The sequence below is a fragment of the Poromitra crassiceps genome (genome assembly GCF_964638095.1).
Source record: "Poromitra crassiceps genome assembly, chromosome: 27".
Lineage (NCBI taxonomy): Eukaryota > Metazoa > Chordata > Actinopteri > Beryciformes > Melamphaidae > Poromitra > Poromitra crassiceps.
The window spans coordinates 325,669-345,000 of NC_139650.1; the positions used below are offsets into that span (position 1 = coordinate 325,669).

At 42.2% G+C, this 19,332-nt stretch overlaps 2 protein-coding genes across 6 annotated transcripts in view; both read right to left on the reverse strand.

Annotated features, from left to right (window-relative positions):
- On the reverse strand, positions 1 to 18,844 carry pfkfb4b (6-phosphofructo-2-kinase/fructose-2,6-biphosphatase 4b). Of its 3 annotated transcripts, none has more exons than XM_083662042.1 (14): positions 18,759 to 18,844; positions 10,715 to 10,831; positions 10,441 to 10,537; positions 8,434 to 8,500; positions 8,250 to 8,324; positions 6,932 to 6,988; positions 6,611 to 6,732; positions 6,312 to 6,519; positions 5,661 to 5,807; positions 5,469 to 5,573; positions 5,226 to 5,355; positions 4,466 to 4,528; positions 3,354 to 3,418; positions 1 to 637 (listed from the first exon to the last, which is right to left on the reverse strand). In XM_083662042.1, exons 1-14 carry the CDS (start codon positions 18,799 to 18,801, stop codon positions 578 to 580), a joined length of 1,356 nt encoding a protein of 451 aa, XP_083518168.1. In that variant the 5' UTR covers positions 18,802 to 18,844; the 3' UTR covers positions 1 to 577. The 3 variants fall into 3 exon arrangements, with proteins under 3 accessions (XP_083518168.1, XP_083518169.1, XP_083518170.1); XM_083662043.1 differs by lacking the exon at positions 18,759 to 18,844 and adding an exon at positions 12,991 to 13,111; XM_083662044.1 differs by lacking the exon at positions 1 to 637 and adding an exon at positions 2,160 to 2,445.
- A 406-nt stretch (positions 18,845 to 19,250) lies between these two features.
- Positions 19,251 to 19,332, reverse strand: part of LOC310799013 (actin nucleation-promoting factor WAS) — a 4,297-nt gene continuing 4,215 nt past the window's right edge. For all 3 annotated transcript variants that reach the window (XM_083661586.1, XM_083661585.1, XM_083661584.1), the window contains one exon: positions 19,251 to 19,332. This exon is cut by the window's right edge and continues 60 nt beyond it. In XM_083661586.1, coding sequence (XP_083517712.1) covers positions 19,258 to 19,332 — 75 coding nt within the window. In that variant the 3' untranslated portion in view covers positions 19,251 to 19,257.

Below are 19,332 nucleotides of genomic sequence, written 5' to 3' on the forward strand. Positions count from 1 at the left end.
ACAACCAGACTTTTGCCCATGTGTACTTTGCAGCTTCACCTACACACAGTTGTGGATTAATCACATTGCTCGAGGGCACGTCGGCAGAAGTTGCTGAGGATGGGGACAGCATTGCTCTGCCTGCCTCCAGGTTATGGTAGAGTCGCTCCATACAATACAAAAACAAATCTTTAGAAACACTGGACTCACACGGCAGTGTTCACTTAGCACACAAAATAGACATTAAATATAATTATGGAAAAATATGCTGAATGTTTAAGGTGTCAACCTTGATCAATTCAGGAATAACACTAGACTCATGTCAAGAACATTTTTCTTTCGTTTTCCTCGTTGGGATTTGAGGTAAAATTACAGCATAGTTCACAACAGAGAACAAGGTGTACAAAAAAAGGATTACATTTAGTAAAAGTGCTTTACTAGTTGGGTCTGGGGAGGTGCAACAGCTCACATCTCCATTCATATCAGTCCCGAAGCTGTCATGGTAACTGGATCATTCCCATAACGGTGTCATGGCTGTGGTGATCAGAGGTCCTAACCGAAAAATGGAGACGGTCCACTGGAGCACAAGTGCAGGGGACTAGAAGTGAGCTGGGACTGTTTGCAGAGCATCTTCTGTGGTGCGGTGCATATTAACATTCTGAAACAATGATAAGAGAGGAGAGGACTGAGTATTGAGTATTACCTGTTTGACATTTTTAATTGACACCTGGTCTTTTATGATCACTGCCTCATTATTGACTGCCTTTCCTTCAAACAAATGATCAATCTATGTTCAGTCTAGCTAAAGCTTCCTCTCATCCGATTGTCAGGTACTTTTGCCCGAGTATTCTACACACCAGGTAAACCTCCAGTATATATTGTAGGTGGGGATCAAGGGAGCAACTATATATCTATATATATATTAAAAACAACTTCTGTTAAAAGAACAGTTCACCCAAAAATGAAAATTCTGACATATATTCACCCTCATGCCAGTTAAAACACAGGTGAAGTTTGTCCATATAACACACAAGCAGTTGTCAGCACAACTCGAGAGAAAACCAGTCACCATTGACTTCAGTTGACACTGTACTGTACAAATTTCACTTGTGTTTCAACTGGTATGAGGGGGAGAAGATGACTGAATTTTCATTTTTGGGTGAACTATTAATTTAAGGTAGTTTGATGAAGAAATATTCAAACATGCCATACAATGGCTTATAGCGATAGTGCGCTCTTGAGCCAAAGAACCATCTAAATTACAAGTCTCACAAATGAGTGTTAATATGATTATAATAAAGATTATCAATGGTCAGTGTTGCATCATGGACACTGACTTACCATTGTCATTCAAATGTTAAGTCTTTTCTGGGAATACAATAGAACTCCCGGTATGCATATAACTGTAAGGGGTGAACCTTTGACAATACAATAATCACTGACGATTTTACCAGAAGAAGAAAAACATGAGTAAAATCAGATTTATTTTTGATCTGGATTTTGATATTGACAAAGTAATCTTTGGACAATCAAATAAATACACAAAACATGAAAAACTGTTAAATTGGTAAAATTATTCAACTGTGCATTATTGAACAGCAAGTCCACAAGCATATTACTCTACTGAAGTTTATAGACTCGGCATCACTGTGGTGTACTGATTAACAACTCAGACAGGATTGTATTGTGAATATCAAATTATTCTTCAGTGAACAGTAAAGCAGGACAGATTTTATAGGACACAGATCTTGGCATAGAGTAAATGTTCATTTGAGACCAAAAACATAATCCTGGAATGAATATGATATTGTGCAAAAATGGCATCACAGTTTATACACATAAGTAAACGTATAAAACGACAGAAGCTACATTTACAGGTATAGTTGTAAAAAACAAAAAAATCGACAAATTCTAAAAACAATATTCACGTAATATCCTTATTATCAGGTTCACGTCACACACACTCTCTCTCTCTCTCTCTCTCTCTCACACACACACACACACACACACACACACACACACACACACACACACACACACACTCTCTCTCTAAACTGAATCCCAGTTGTTTACTGTAGCTCGTTCATTGCTGGATGAAGAACACATAGTTGTAAAAAAACTGAAGGACCTGAAAGAAAAACATCATATGATGTCCCCATGTGCGAGATAAATGAATGGGGAGGTGGGGAGTGTCACAGTTGTCTTGTAGATAAATGAATGGGGAGGTGGGGAGTGTCACAGTTGTCTTGTAGATAAATGAATGGGGAGGTGGGGAGTGTCACAGTTGTCTTGTAGATAAATGAATGGGGAGGTGGGGAGTGTCACAGATAAATGAATGGGGAGGTGGGGAGTGTCACAGTTGTCTTGGTTGCTGTCAGGGATCACAGGTGGGCGGGGACTGTGATCACAGGTGGGCGGGGACTGTGAACACAGCTTCCTCTGCCATGTGTGAAATGTCTACATTCTCTGCATAAGAAGAGAGGGAAGGGATCAGCACTGACCACTAGGCCTGTATAGTGCCGCAGGAATGAGTCCTAAAACCCGGAAGTTAGCATCAAATGCCACCTGGTTCCCTTGTCTCCAAGTCAATGGGTTTTTTGTACGGGGATTTTGATTAGATGCCTGAAATAAGGTATGAGGTTAACAAAAGTTTATGAAACTGAGACCTTTGTGTTCAGCAAGATATTCTTCACAAATCAACACCATTTTTATGATTTTTGAAGCGTTTTCTGGCAATCGCGATTTTCAGAAAAGTGGCGTTCATTATGCTGCTGAACAGAAAAGATCTCAAGTTTTTTAAACTTTTGTTAAGCACACAGACCTTATTTCAGACACCTAACCAAAAACCCCATTCATAAATCCCATTGATTTCCAGACGAGGAAACCCAGCTAACTTCCGGGTTGAACTACAAAAGTGCGTCATCCCTGCGGTACTCCATTCAGGAGGGTACCAGATCATAAACAACACACTGCAGCAGAGATACACTCCCTTTCAACAGTATAAACAACACACTGCAGCAGAGATACACTCCCTTTCAACAGTATAAACAACACACTGCAGCAGATACACTCCCTTTCAACAGTATAAACAACACACTGCAGCAGATACACTCCCTTTCAACAGTATAAACAACACACTGCAGCAGATACACTCCCTTTCAACAGTATAAACAACACACTGCAGCAGATACACTCCCTTTCAACAGTATAAACAACACACTGCAGCAGAGATACACTCCCTTTCAACAGTATAAACAAATACACATGCAGTCTGTTTGCCCACAATCTCCTCCTGAGTCCTAGGACACAGGCGAGGTCAGCACTGCAGGGTGGCTGAGGGAAGCAGAGGCTGTCTGTGTGTCTGGGATACCTACCTCTGGTCTGTCCCTGTGTGTGTTCACTGCCTCCACCGTCAGACAGACAGACTCCACTTTACAGCCTACGGTAAGGGCAGAGAAGAGTGAAGGAAGATGATGTTGAATCCTTGGCAGCACTGACCAAGGCCCAATCCCAAAACACCCCTTGCCTCCACCACCTAGCACTTAACCCTCTGGTTTGCATGTTCATGTGTAGGGGTAGGGTGTCCTGATTCTTGCTGGCAGTGGTATGCAACCTTGCCCTACTCAGGAGCCACATTGACAAAAGGAATTGTTTGCAAGAGCCACAATCCAAAACAGTCCCTTTTGTCCCTTTTTAGATTTTTATATTTATTTATTTTAAGTAGGACTTCAAAGAGCCACAACTACCCATATAGGAGCCACATGTGGCTCTAGAGCCTCGGGTTGAGTATCACTGCTTGCTGGGATGGTGAAGTGGTCGGGCTATAGACAGCCAAAGTCACGCCCACTTCCGGTTTAGGCATACGAACCAAGGGATTTCATCCGCTATTCTTTTTTCCATAGACGTTTCGTAGAATGCGTATAAAAAATAGATTTACTTGGTCAAACAAAGTGATTCAGCTATATTTAGAATCAGGAGAGACAATATAACATTTCAGTCGTACCAAAAAACAAAACAGCGGATTTAAAATAAAAAGTTTCAACGTTGTTTTTAAGGCTTATTTGTGTAGGACTGTTAATTTCCATGTCACATTTCCCCCATTTGATGGATAAATAGATTTGATGTCCAACAACAAACTCATAGCGTCCGTCTGACTACTGATGACGTACAGTATCAGGGTCTGGAGTAAGGGTTGTCGGTTGTCCCATTTCACAGGGGAAGATTTCAACCACTACCCCTTTGCTTGTAAGTTACAAGTAAAGGGGTAGAGTTACAAGTTGTAACTCTGTTCCAATGAGCAAGTGGAAAACGAGGGCTAACGGTAAAAATGATAAATGGGATTGGCCCAAGACAGTGAGTTGGTCTACATTTTGCTGCCAAATACAATCAACGATAGCACAAGAAATCATGCATATATTTCTGGGTGATTTAATGTGATAGAATAATGTCGCTAGTCGATATTGCTGTAAAACTCTGCATTACTCACCATATGCTACAGGTGTCAACTTCAACACAGTGTGCAAGGGGCAGTTTAGATAAGGCAACTCATCTGTGGCGGCAGAGACAGAACCAGAACAAAAATCACTTCTGAATTCCATGTTACAGCAGCTGTACTCTAATCATGGCTTAGGGATCTGTGCTGATGTGACAAGTTTAAAATGGCATCTTCATTCTATAGTGTTTGAATTGTATCTTTACCCATGGAGGTAGGAGGAAGGAAAACGTGGACTCCAAACGAGGGCGGGAATATGTTACATAATCACAGATCTACATTTTGCCACAATTTGCTGTGATAGGGATCATTGACATTGCAATATTATTGTAGCCCACAATCCATACATTATTTCCATGCATATCTTCCACTATAGCAGTTTTCATTCACCGCTTTCATCCAACTTATCACAAAGACAGTATCCTTCCTACTCTTTACGACTGGGAATTTACCAGAGTTTCTGAGATGTGATGTTTTGAATTCTAAGTCTGCATCTGAAAACTGACTTTGACTGATGCTGGTGAACTATATTCAGTTATTCTTTTACTTGTGCTTAATAAACTCAACATTTTCTCAAATGTTTTTCTTGTTGGCATAGACTTTCATTAAAGGCTGCAAATGGAGTACTATTCTACCTTTCCAATGTAGCCTTAGAAAAGCAAGATGAAAAATATTGTGAAGCATATCCTGAATGGTGAAACCATCTTTAAACTGAGATATGTTAGTATATTTTGTCACCCCGAATTTTTAATACCTGCAGTCTTGTCCAGGAAATATGCAAGAAGACAGCGCATGACGGCCTGGTGACAAATGACCAGGACATTCTCCTGCCTCTCCAACTCCATGATCACAGGCTCCAGTCGCTGCACCAGGTCTTCATACGACTGAAGGACAACCACAGACCCGTCAGGCACACACAGACATAAAGGGCACACAAACATCTCCCATATGAGAGAGAGAGAGAAAAGAAAAACATTCGTAAGTATCACTCTCTCACCTCTCCTTTAGGATAACGGTAGCGGTACTTGTCTTGGTCTCTGAGCGCGAACTCCTGAGGGTAGTGCTCCTGGATCTCTTCATACATCATTTCCTCACACACACCCTTGGTACATAAAAGGAGAAGATCTGATTAGCTTATGAACACAAACTGTTCCTGTATTCACTTTGACAAAGGCAGAAACAGACATACAGCATGGATCTCATTCAGAGACTTCCACTGTTCGTATGGCACTCCAAGGGCCTCCGCGGTCTGGATCGTTCTCTTCATCTGGCTGGTCCACACTCTCAGATCTTTAATGTTCTGGTCTTGGATGAATTTCCTCAGACACTTGGAAAACTAGGAGAAAAGAGACCTCATTGTAAAATAAACACCAACATTGTATTTCCATCGTGCCTATGAGAGGAGTAATCTTTCCTGGAAAACATTCATATTTGGGGCGGCATGCTAGCAAAATCTGTCATCAGACAGACAGACAGACGGTATAAACAACTGGCAGTACTCAAAAACGGGATCTGTGGTACTGTAGTTCCCGTTACAATAGGTGTCTCCAGCGGGTGTTAGCGGCTGCTAACAACACTGTCATGGCTGGTAACTACAGTTAAACTTGCTCAACATTAAAAAAAAGACAAACTAAAATGGAAGCAATTTGTGGGAAAGCAAGATAGGCGACTTTGGTTTTAATGTCCGATTCCAAGTCAGTGTGAAAAAGTTAGTCCTCCTAGGTTTACAATTATTATGAGAAACAATGGTTTAGCGAAAAGAGCATGTAGCAGGAAAAGCAAACAGACACACACACACACACACACACACACACACACGCACAGAGACACAGACACACACCTCCTTGCCCCTGGCAGACAGGTCAGAGTCTCCTCCTATGCGTCCCATGATGTTGAGGTCGCTCTCCCCGTGGCGGCACAGGTAGATGGAGCGCGGCGTGATGTGGATGTTCATCAGGTAATAGACGATCCGACTTTGGAGATGGTCAAGGACCCGGTTCACCAGGTACCGCCGGCCCACATCCATGATCTTTATGTAGGACACATCCCTGGAGCAAGGGCATCAAGATGGGTCAACAACCACCTGTCTGTGATCTGTGGACTGAATGAAATGTGTTCAGAGTGAGTGTGCGTACTCACCTGTCTAGAACCTCGTCCAGAGTCTGGTAGGACGTCTCGTAACACTTGATTCTCTTCATGAAGTCCTCGATGGCCTCTTCTGTGTTGCAGTCTATGTAGTCAGGGCTGTCCAGCTTCACTTGCTGCAGAGAGAGGACACATGCAGCGAGACGAGGGGGACAGAGATGGAAGTTAGTTTGTCAGTCTGACACGTCTGACTTTTTAAACTTTGCTATGACGTGTTAACATAGTATATTAGCATATTATGAGCGACTAGGTTACTTGCTTTTATTTTCTTCAATTCATTATTCTCAATAAAACAATAAAATAGACATTGCTCACCACAATATTCTCTGCAATGACATCTGGGTCTTCACACACAGACTCCACAAAAAACACCTAGCATATTGACAGAAATATAGGATGTGAAGAAATGTACGTTTAAAAATTAAAAGTACATGTTCATTTATTTATTTATTTTATTTTCAGCTGAAAGAGAATGGGGCTACAGAGCTATGGAATAAACCCAAACTGAGAATATACTGTAAGTAATTATGTTACCGAAAATGTTGATCATTTGACCAAAAAGAAAAGATCAGTGCGCTCAAATTAGGTCAGGCATATTACCGCTTCATGTCGAAACTGGGTGTTTTGTTGGTACGGCTGAAGAAAATAGACATATGTTTGATTTAAATGTCACTGAGGATGAAACTATGTTGAAACAACGTTGTCTTGTCCTTTTTATTATACAGAGAAGATCCCGAAAGAAAAATCTTCTTGAAAACGGAACTATTTTAGTTGTTGATTATATGGGATGGGAAATTGGGAAAAAGGTGAGTGAAATATGTAATTTATTTTGTATTGCTTTGTATAATCATAAATATGCTTTGTCAAGATACAACAGTATTATGAAAGCTGTAACATGTGTGGTCATGGGGTTTGTGCTAGGGGGGGGGGGGGTCCTTCTCCTATATGGTGATTTCTTTTATTTTATTTTTTACACTGTCATATAATCTCATGTGGGATGGTCCATTCATTTGGCATGACACAAGAATACAATTTAATTCATTCCTATAATACACCTTGCAGCCATCAAGTTACAGTGACTGGTTGAATAGACCACTTTTGTGTTTGCAAACAACGATTACGTATTTTTGTGGGCGGAGCCGAACTGGTTGCAGAAAGTGAACCGTAGTCACTGTGGGGATGGTCTAGGATTCAAATAAATGGCCAAAGAGGCAGTGCCGGATATCATCATATACCCAGTGGGAAAGCTCAGTGTCTATACGGCGGAGCCGCGCACAAGACTTTTTTTTCCCTTATTTCGGGAATCTCTCCAGCTTGTCTCCTACTTGCAGAGAGTATTGAAGGCAAGAGTTGGATTGTGAATGACAACAGTGCTGCCGCCATTCTGGCCTGGAAAAAAGCCTCAATGGCCAATGGGACAACAGCACAGAACCATGACAGCCAATCAGAGGTGTCTCTCTTTCAGGCCAAAATGGCAGATTTGCTGTGCGCCGACGTTGCAATGGAACAACATGGGAACAACCTACTAGCCTTCTGTTCCTATCAATGTAGGTTTTCTGCAACCAGTGACGTAACCCCGTGACGTCCACTCCAAATTGGTCTATTGACTAAAGTCCAGCCATGGTTAACATACCTTGAACCCATTCTGCTCAGCAAACTTGATAATGGTCCCTCTTCTCTCCCTTGTGGTATTTGTAGCATCAAAGACCTGGGATATCAGGGAAAACGTCATTTGTAATTTAGAATCCGACCATATACTTATTCATATTATGATTATTTGTAACACTGAACTCAAGGACCATGTTAGCTCCACTCACCGCCACCTGTCCTCCCTCCACACTCAGATACTGCCGAACATCATTCAGTGCTGCCAGCGCACACTGACTGGTGAAGGAGCACACACACAGGCAGACACAGGGTCAGTCTACTACAAGTCAAACAATATCAAACAGAGGAAAGGGTTAATTTACTAACTAGTCTCGCTGGCCAGCCTCCCCTCCCTTCCGTGAGAGGAGTCTGCCGGCGCAGGTCTCCATTGTGGAATTGCGATGGGCGGCGCTTAGCGGCAGTGCCCTTGGAAAATAGTTTCCAACAATCCAACTTGCCATTTTCAGCATGTAGCAACAAGCTAGCGTGTAGGTTTCTGCTGTTAGCTTGCTAGCTAGTTAGCGTTGTTGTTTTCACTGAGGCGGCAGTACACTATTTACAGCGACACACAGGGAGGAGGGAACAGAAGCCGCTCTGATTGACATGATCAGAGCCAATGACACAGCTTGTAATAAGCCGGGAGCGGACATCCGGCAGTGACTGAAACAGTCGCTCCAATGGGGAGCAGCTGTAGAGCAGGGGAGGGTTTATCCCAGTTGCCTGTTTCCGTGCAGCCAGACGACTCACTGAAGGGAGGGGAGGCTGGCCAGCGAGACTATTTACTAACTAGCTACACTTCTTTCTTTCTTCTGGATTTTTCTCCCATTTTGCCTTGGCCAATTCCCTTTGCTGTCCCAGTCGTTGCTCCACCCCCTCTGCCGATCTGGGGAGAGTTGTAGACTAGCACATGCTTCCTCCGATACATGTGCAGTCTCTAGCCGCTTCTTTTCACCTGACAGCGAGGGGTTTCACCGGCAGGACGTATTGCGTGGGAGGATCACGCTATTCCCCTCAGTTCCTCTCCCCGCCCGAACAAGCGCCCCGACCGACCAGAGGAGGCGCCAGTGGTGAGACACTCATATACCCCACCGGCTTCCCACTCGCAGACGCCGCCAATTGTGTGTCTGTAGGAACGTCTGACCAAGCCGGAGGTACTGCCGCCGGGAGTTGAACTCGGGTCTCCGCAGTGGTAGGCGAGTGCTTTTAACGACGCCCCCTAGCTACACTTCTTATTGTTGGCTTTTCATTTAGCTGTAAAAAATTCCAACCTTATCTTTTGACAATGTCTGCCGTGTGCTTACATTTACCACATGATGATACGACATGATCTTGAATCAACAAGGCAGGGTTTACACAGAGAAAGGCAATTTGAACAGAATCGTTTGCTCAAGATATAGACATGCTGCACACAATAGGCTCAATGCTCAAAACAACGATAAGCAGGCTCTCACTGGTGACAGTTTCACAGAATATCACTTCACTTTTTTTCATGTGTAACCATATGGCCCCACAAGCCGCAAAACGACCTGTTCAAACAGTAACGTGTTTTTTTTTTGTTTTTTTTGTGTGTAATACCTTTCAGGTATCAAATCTAAGTTCATAATCAGGCTACGTATGTCTGGTAGCCATGTAATTTGGCCTTCAGATAAGTTTTCAAAATGAAATTTGATACTGTAACCAGGTAGGAAAATCATCTTTTTTGTCATGCTCCTCCAAGACTGTAGGGCCAAATACACAAACCTGGAGGATGTACCAGGACCTACACAGTCAAGCCATACATACAGCAATGTGACTATCTGCTGTCATCATATCTGTAGGCTGCTATGTAACATGTAGGCTGCTATGTAACATGTAGGCTGCTATGTAACATGTAGGCTGCTATGTAACATGTAGGCTGCGATGTAACACGACTCAAGTTGTAGGCTTTGCTAGATTTGTTCAATCAATAGGCTGTTCTTGCTCCTGTGGATGATCACATTCAGGTGACTCTCCATTGCATTTATTACGGTAGACTTCTAAGAAATATTATCATACAGCACTGCACTCTGTTATCCAGTATGTCTGGGAAGGTTTTTAATTTCTCAGCCCTTTTGATGGTCAAAAACTGCTGATTCAAGTGGAGGCAAACTGGTACAACCTTTCGACTTGCACAGCTACTTAAAACAGTGTAGACTCACCGTCTGATTTTGAGGCCTTCTTCATTATCTGGACGGAAAAACTCAAAGGACTTGTAGATCTTCAAGCACTCTCTCCGGTACTGGCCCACATTGAACTCTGTTACAAGATGTTGCTTTTGTTAGACATGGCATAAGTGTTTTATAGTGCAAACAGTGTGTGTGTGTGTGTGTGTGTGTGTGTGTGTGTGTGTGTGTGTGTGTGTGTGTGTGTGTGTGTGTGTGAGTGAGTGAGTGAGTGAGTGAGTGAGTGAGTGAGTGTGTGCGAAGCTGGCACCTTTGGTTGGCACACCTATCCAGTTTAAGTAGCGAGTGAGCTTCTTTGAAATGTAGGTCTTCCCTCTGGCCGGTAGTCCTACGGTCACAATGAGGGTTGGGCAGTTGGTCATACATACTGAGGAGAGGGAGAGAGAAACACAATCCTTTTTCATCAGTTTTACTGTCTCTTCTTCTCACACAATCAAAGGCTGTTCCCTTCATGAAGAATCTCATTTTAGTCTTGAAGGTTGCACATAGCTACTGACACCACACACTGTGAGAACGTTGTTTCAGAAAGGTTCAGACTCGTTCATTTTGTGAAACAGTGAACGGACTCGTATAATGTGAACCACGCACTTAGCTTCTCTCTCGGACTCAAAAACATCTTATCTGAGCCGTTCACATTTAGGACTTACTTCCTATCAGGACATGAGGTCAGCAATGATATCTCTTGATGACAAGAGGAAAGACAACGACATGACATTGAATAACAGGACTGAAAAGAAAGACGCATAGTTTGGATACAGTAAGCAGCATGGAAAGCAGCAGGTAAAGTCTCTTGTGTTCTTTACGAGTGGATTATAATGTTATGTACTGTAGCTGCATATTATGGCAGGTTCTGAGCTCAGCTGTAGTCTGTTGCAGCAAAAACGAAAAAATTGCAACACTCAACACCCAACTTAGGGGGGTCAAGATTAATCGTTTAATCGATGCATCGCGGCGCGTCCGCATCGCGATGCAGAATCGGATCGTTGACAGATAATCGCTCAATCGTTCATGTTTAAATTTATGGTGACATTCAGATTTTAAAGCCCGTTCTAAGTAAAAAAAATTAGTTGATATTTATCCGACTGCTTGTATTAATTGATGAAAAAGTAGCCATGTGCAGTTATAATAGAGAATTGAGGATGTGAGTGTGATACTTGGAGCTGCAATACTTTTGAGCTGTATCGAGATTCATCGTGGAATCGAATCGAATCGTGACAGATGAATCGAATCGTGAGGCCAGTGAAGATTCACAGCCATAATCCAACTTAGGTACTCCTTACAAAGTGACATTCAAGCTGTGATGGGCAGCTGGCAGGCCATGGGTCAGTCACTGGTAGAGAGAAAGAGCCAGCACTCAAAAATATCCTTTGAGGTTTTATTCCGTTTCAATCAGTACAACGTACGCGTTTCAGCAAGAAGCCTTCGTCAGCGTTGTGCCGTCACTCAGTCACTGGTCCCACACACAAAGGGTTAAGTTAAGTTAAGTTAAGTTAACACACAAAGGGTTAAGTGCAGCAAACTATACCAGCTGGAAACAGGATTTGACACCTCAGCTGATTCTTCCGGGGCCTTTTCAAGCCTTTGGCATGCATAACAATGTCTTTCATTTGAACTAAGTTGTAACTCTTGAACGTTAAAAGATAGTGGCCAGTGGCCACGAGAGCTCTGTTTGACCTTTTTGTCTATGCACATTTTACCTAACACAATCACAAAACTATTTTGTGGATCATGAAAATAAGACAAGAACAAAAGAAGTCTCCAAATAAAGGAACGCCACAATAAAGCAACCTTGAGCACACTTCTCCAGATGATAAAGAATGTATCCTGCCAGCTGCAGCCCAGTGTAACGGTCTCCTGTCGGCATGACATGGAGCAAGGCGTTCTTCTGGAGGAAGGACGAGGCTGCAGCTTCAGCAGAGAGCTTGACTCAGCAAAAGCTGACTCCGCAGAAACGGCCAGTGCTCAGGAGATGCGGCGGCCAGACTGCTGCGTAGCACTAAAACGTCACACGATGAAATCAATCAAAGGCGAGCTCTGACGTGACGTGTGTTATCAGGAGATCTATACTGCGAGTTCTTCTCCCACTAGGCGGCCCCGGCTTGGCTTTTGCCAGTCGCTTCTCATCGCTGCCTGCTGGGATGCAATTATGAATCATGTGCTCACCATCGATTCTCACATGGTGGGCTGGTAATTATGTCCTTTGGTTAAGTTTAATTCGGTGAGCTACAATGTTTTTTTTTATAGAGCACGATTGAAATTTCCTCTACATCATGTGTTTTTAGACACTCAGATCAGTTGAGACAAGCTGAAATGACGCAACACCAAAAGTCGTGACAGATCCGCGTAAATATCATCCAAATTCCCCCAAGTTACGAAAGGGCTCAGGAAAACATCAACACAATTATAAATATGAAAGAAAAGAGAACAAAAAAAAACGTGAACACATAGCCCCGCGGCGCAGCACATCCCCCAGACCCCAGCACATCCTTTGCGGCATATGCCCGGGGGGCGAGCAGCTGATCTTACCCCTTCTTTGAGAAACGCGCTTCTCAGGCAGTCCGTTTCTGCACGGCACCCAGATTTTCCTCAGCGGGTTCTGGGTGAGCTCCCGTGGAAATCTCTCCACTAAAACCTCTTCGTTATTATTGTTCATCCTGGCGGCTGGATCATGCCTGTTACTGTGAAACAGACAGGCGGTGGGCTTCTGCCAGTCTGATTCACCAGGCTGGGGGGATGGATGTCATATCGGCTGAGAATACCGTAATGGCAGGAAACCATGCGCAAGAGATAATTGTATTTAGCACAGCAGTAGGCTATTTCTCGCTCTTTACTCAGAAACAGTGTTGCTCAAGCCTGATTGATGTATAAAAACAACTACAATGACAATCCACAAATATGTAGGGATTGTTGAATGGAAACACACGTCCCTCAAACCAAATTAATGATTTGTGTTCATTCTACTATCTCTGCAATGTCCAATCCAACCCAGAGTCTATTAGTCGTAGACTGTGGGTTTGAACAGATTGATCTGTCTGTAATAGCCTACAGACTCAGTACAAAACTAGACACATTGTGAATTTAAAAATAATAATAATAAAAAAAAAGTCTCAAGGGTGGTCACAAAAGTTACAAAACGTATACATATACAGTACTTGTAACACTAATATGTCGAGAGCCTAAACAAACATTTTATTTTTAGCCAAAAGACAATTGGGTAACAGTTCACACCTGTTAAAATGTTACCGTAATGACGCGAGGTTAGTGTGCAGGGGAAGGAGGAAAGCAGTTCGAAAGGGAAAACAAGTCTTCAGCTGTTCACATGCAACACACATGGGCAGTGAATGTTGCTGTCGAATCAACCAATAGGAGAAGAGACAAGGAGGCACATTGGCCAATAGGAGAGCCGAGCCGGGGAAGCAGAGGGTGTGCTGACTGCTGGGAGAAAAGATAAACACGTCAAAAACCCTCATGCTACTTTTTAAATACCCCAGGCAGGCAGTTACCACTGAAGGTTTATAGCTTATGCCAAAAGGTCATGTTTCCCTTGAAGTGGAAGTTTACCAGTAAATGCAATACCTCTTACGTTTTGTTTTTCTAGGAGTAGGTGTCATGTGACTCATGTGTTGTGTGTTTGTTTAGTTTTTCTCAGTGATTGACATCTCATTTTAGAAAATGTGGAGTATTCAAAGGTGCTGGAGCACACTATGCTAATTAATTCTACATACTAAATACATAAACAAATAAATTAGTCAAATGCTTTGTTCTCCAGGGTCTATTTCATGTGGGCTACTTCTGGCAATATCCTATCAATCAGCTTCAATGACTGGCTAGTGTTAAAGTACAACAGAAATACCTAGCCCCAAAGCTTAGCCCACCCAGCAAAATGTAAATGAAAAGACCAAGGTCTATCTATAAGTATAAACATATTTTCTCTACAGCAATGTATAAGAGTACACACACAGTAGTATACACAGAAGAAAAATACTGGCTACATAACAGCAACAAAAGAAATAGAGTAAATTGCACTGCATAACCAGTCTATATTTCATCAACTGAAATTATAAATGCCATAATGATGTGATCAAAATGTGTCAAATCTGTAACACCAGGTGGCACTGTATACCAGATTGACTGGCCACTTTTTCAGAATTCAGTGATCAGCTACAGTTTTTCCCAATACTGGGCAGTAGTACAAGCTTGGTTATGGGTTTTGCACGTTTCATAAGAATAACTTTTTGTAAGTTTGACTTATTATGGAGAACCGTCTCTATTCACAGTCTGAAAGCAGTTCTATTTAGGGGTGACTGACCCAAAAGAGTTGATTCATTTGAAGGAGCCTGATTCAACTGCCAATCTCACAGTCAAATAGAGGCAAAATGTGATTATGAAGCAAAAATCATTCCAATGGGGGTGCTGAATGTCAGATTTTACACTTGGTTTCTCCCAAAAGATCATGATATATAGCCTCTCTTGGTATACATATCTGCCTTTTAAAATGTCCCAATTAAACAAACATATCAAACAAGCTCATGTCAATGGATTTTCTGATTTCTGATTTAAAAAAATTAAGAGAAAAAGAATAGTCGAATATTCGTAGTGAACAGCCAAATCCAATTCAACAACAAATTGTTCATAGCACTCTGAAAAGCATGTGCGTATCTGTCTGTGGTGTGAAACTGTGGAATAAATTACCTGACGAGATCAAAGAAAGTAAAAATCTTGTGCAATTCAAAAAAAAGTATAGAAACATTATTCTGGAGAAGTATAGACGTGATGGTACATAATCAGGACTTATGGGTCACTTGTATTTCCTGTAGTATGTTTGGTATTAGCTATGTATGTGTAATTATATGTGGTAGGTAGCCTATGTGTGTATAGGCATGTATGAATAATTAGGAGCATGTGCTATTTGTGTGTGTAAATCAATGCATGTATGTATCCATGTGTATGCATATGTACTGCATATGTTTACATATAACGTAAAGGAATAAGGGTAAGGGCATTTTATAAGCTAGCTAGCTTCAGCCCTAAAACCCTTTCGGTCAGCCTTATGTATCTTTTGTTTTCTTCTGTTTTTTTTCCTATTCTGTGAATATTCTTTGCTTTCTGATCGAAATAAACTAACTAACTAACTAACTAACTAATTCGACTGACAGAATTGTGAGTCGAAGACAGCCCTAGCTCTATAGAGCTGAACAGTCACGTGACATGTCTTGCCCCGGAAGTGAGTTTCCCATTCATTTTCTCCATAGACATTTCAGAAAAACCCTTATATAATGAGTTTTAAGGCTGGAACCAAGCCAACCAGTGACCTACTGAATTGCGAGTGACCATAAAACATTTAACTTGGAGCAAAAAACTAAAAATAAAGACGGGGAGATCTAAAATACGATTTTGCTGCAGATGTTCTATTATTAGACCATTGAAACAGTTTGAGGTCTGTTTTAGCTTGTTGATTTGTATTTGGCAAAATCTAGAATGAGTCAGCCAGAAATATGATAACTAAGCTCCTTCTGTTCTACACATCACATGGAATGACAGAGGTGGTGGCCTTATCTGAGTCTGAACAAGCAAGAAATGTCACCATCCCACAGAAACCCTAGAGTACTGTGCGTGTATGCAAGCAGTTACACACACGCGCACACGCAAACACACACACACACACGCACGCACGCACGCACGCACACACACACACAACAAAACAGACTTGTGGGGTTGCACTCAAATGAGCGATGCAAGCAGGCACACAAACACTGCATGTATGCAATACAAATATAGGCTGCATCCCTGTCTGAAGCCTATAATGGGATTCTCGACGTGCGGGTGGTGCAGTTGAACTTTCACCCAGATAGAGTGCTGCCCAAGAGAGGGAGAAGCATGGGGCGAGCAAGTCTGAGAAAGACTGGTTTACAGCAGGTATTCAGAGTGGGGATCTGCATGGGGAGATGCAAATAGCAATTAAATAGTGAGAGAGCAAAGGGGAAGGGGGAGGGGGAGAGAGAGAGAGAGAGAGAGAGAGAGAGAGAGAGAGAGAGAGAGAGAGAGAGAGAGAGAGAGAGAGAGATGGCAGATTTACTACAGCTGGCAGAGGTTCAGGCATGGAGAAGAATATCCTGTGGGGCATACAGCCAATCCTGACATTACCAGTGTTTCATTGGCATCACACTTACATCAGAAAGCTATGTAAAAGTCGACATGGTTTTACAACATAATTGATTAACAAAAGTATATCAGATTTGTATCTAAAAGATAAATTGGATGGGCCTCTGCAACAGACAAGTATGCAAATTGCTAGTGTGTTTTTCCTGTTTGTTTTGCGTGTAGCCCTGCCTCTGTGTGTAGGCCGGCACCAATGGTAGAACAGAGTACAGCTCCTACTCAACCAACACAGCCTGAGCTCTGTTTATCCCTCTCAGTCTCATGCATCTGTCACAACTCAAGCAGCAGACACACAAAAGACAACAAAGCATTCCTACAAGAAATGGCACTGGATCTGGCTCGTAGGAGAAAAAGTCTAACAGAGACTTAATGTATATCTTCTCTGCATGGCATTTATTGTTGTCAACGTGACACAGTGAGGCGTAAACAAATTTAAACAGGGCCTCCAGGACTCCCTGTATAATAGAATTGCATAGTCTAATCTGGTAATAACTCTGAATTATTTGGATTATATAGTATGTATTATTATCCTTGGCTGTCAGTAGCCCCAGGACACAATCATATACATGTAGCCTCTATCAATCAGTATAAAGGCTAATAGGTGAAACCAAAAAATGCTGTGCAAAAGAATCTCAAATCAGGAGTGTCAACTGAATAAAATATAATAAATGTATTTTTTATTTGTACAGTATGCAGAGGTTAGGCTAGATCTATCACAAATACAGCAGGAAAGAGTGGGATGGACTTACTCTATGCAAAAAGTAACACACAGATCTTCAGTCTGAAATGTTTGGGTCAAATGTTCTAGACCAGGGAACCAAATAAACAAATTTGATTTCCTGTCCAGGCTCATAAAAAAACAAATCCCATTTCCAGTTTCCACTACTGTCAAAAGACCAAACAAATAAGCCATCTTTATGATAAGAGTGTCCACAACTCTGTTTAACATATTTCTTACTCTTTATGATAAGAGTGTCCACAACTCTGTTTAACATATTTCTTACTCTTTATGATAAGTGTCCACAACTCCGTTTAACATATTTCTTACTCTTTATGATAAGAGTGTCCACAACTCTGTTTAACATATTTCTTACTCTTTATGATAAGAGTGTGCACAACTCTGTTTAACATATTTCTTACTCTTTATGATAAGAGTGTCCACAACTCTGTTTAACATATTTCTTACTCTTTATGATAAGAGTGTGCACAACTCCGTTTAACATATTTCTTACTCTTTATGATAAGAGTGTGCACAACTCCCTCATATTTCTTACAATTAACGAAATGGCAATGACAACTACATGCAAGAGCATGGCAACAACAACCCACTGACAAATATAAAACTTATTTTAAATAGCCGTGGTAAACCAAAGGTTTGCGATTTTCATTTAAAAACTGCATTGTTTGTGAAAGCGTCTGGTTACTGTTGGAATCATAACCACTGAGTAAATCAGGTGGGTAACCCCTAAATCACCAGCAAAATCAGCATGAGATTGTTTAATTGCTGCACAGTGACAGTATATGGGCAGTTACTGTATGCAACTCTAGTACCACCACCACCACCACCACCACCAACAACAACAACAACCTCTCAGACAGGATTTGGGTCACAACCTAATCAAATGGAGACCCATGGTTTTGTGCTGATCTATTTGTCTTCTTTTGTCTTGACAGAAAAGATGCGGGCACCCCTTGTCCCAAATGTATCATTTATTTGATTTGGGAACCTTTAGAGAACAGTCCTGCTTTACATCAACTGCACTGGCTGGATGTCACTCCCACTCATCAATGTCACTCTACCAGCTAGCGTACAAGCTAACTAGCCAGCAGCAAGGCTAAGTAGCAAATGAGGAGATGCTGCTAGCTAACACAGCACCCTTGGCATTTGTAAAGTAACCAATTGTGTTTTTCTACGTAGAACATGAAGTTTAGCACCTCTTTCCCAAATATGACGGCTGCGGCCACAGTCTGTCCTGTGTGTGTGTTGAGCAGAACGCCATGTCGGATCTGAAGCGTGCCTACGTGACAAGCTTGTTTACTTCATCTGCCTGCTAGCCCCGCTTCCCCGTAGAACACTGGAAACAATGTCAAAATGACAAAACACCGCGTCAACTCTGCTGGACTAACCGCCCTACCTGCCCTGTCCCGTGGGTTTCTCTGGCGGCACGAACCCCTCATGGTCCCGGGTTTGAAGCCGTGAACAGGAGTGCGTCTCTGTGGCGCTCTCAGCACGGACAACAAGCAGGAATGAATGAAGTGGACTGGAATCTGGAGAGAGGCGCACTAGAGGTCCCTATCAACACAACGCACACACGCACGCACGCACACACACACTTGTTCTTATTACTGAAAGCCATAAAAGTTTCAGTTTGAAAGTTTCAGTGTGCATAAAAAGAGATGTCTCAATTAAGCACCAAGGTGAGCCCTCCACCTGCCAAGTTGCCACAGTGTCCTGCTTTGCCCATGTGTGCGTGTGAGAAACTCAGACACACACACCAGTTTGTTTTATTAGTTTACTCTACACACAGTAGACACAATAAACACACACACACACACACACACACACACACAGACACACACACACACACACACACACACACACAATACAAGAAAAAAAAATCAGGATTTATATTTCTACTGCTGGGCCCCACTGCCAGTGCCAGTATCCTTCTCCATTGGACCTCCAGTTGCACTTGTTTGATGCTGTCT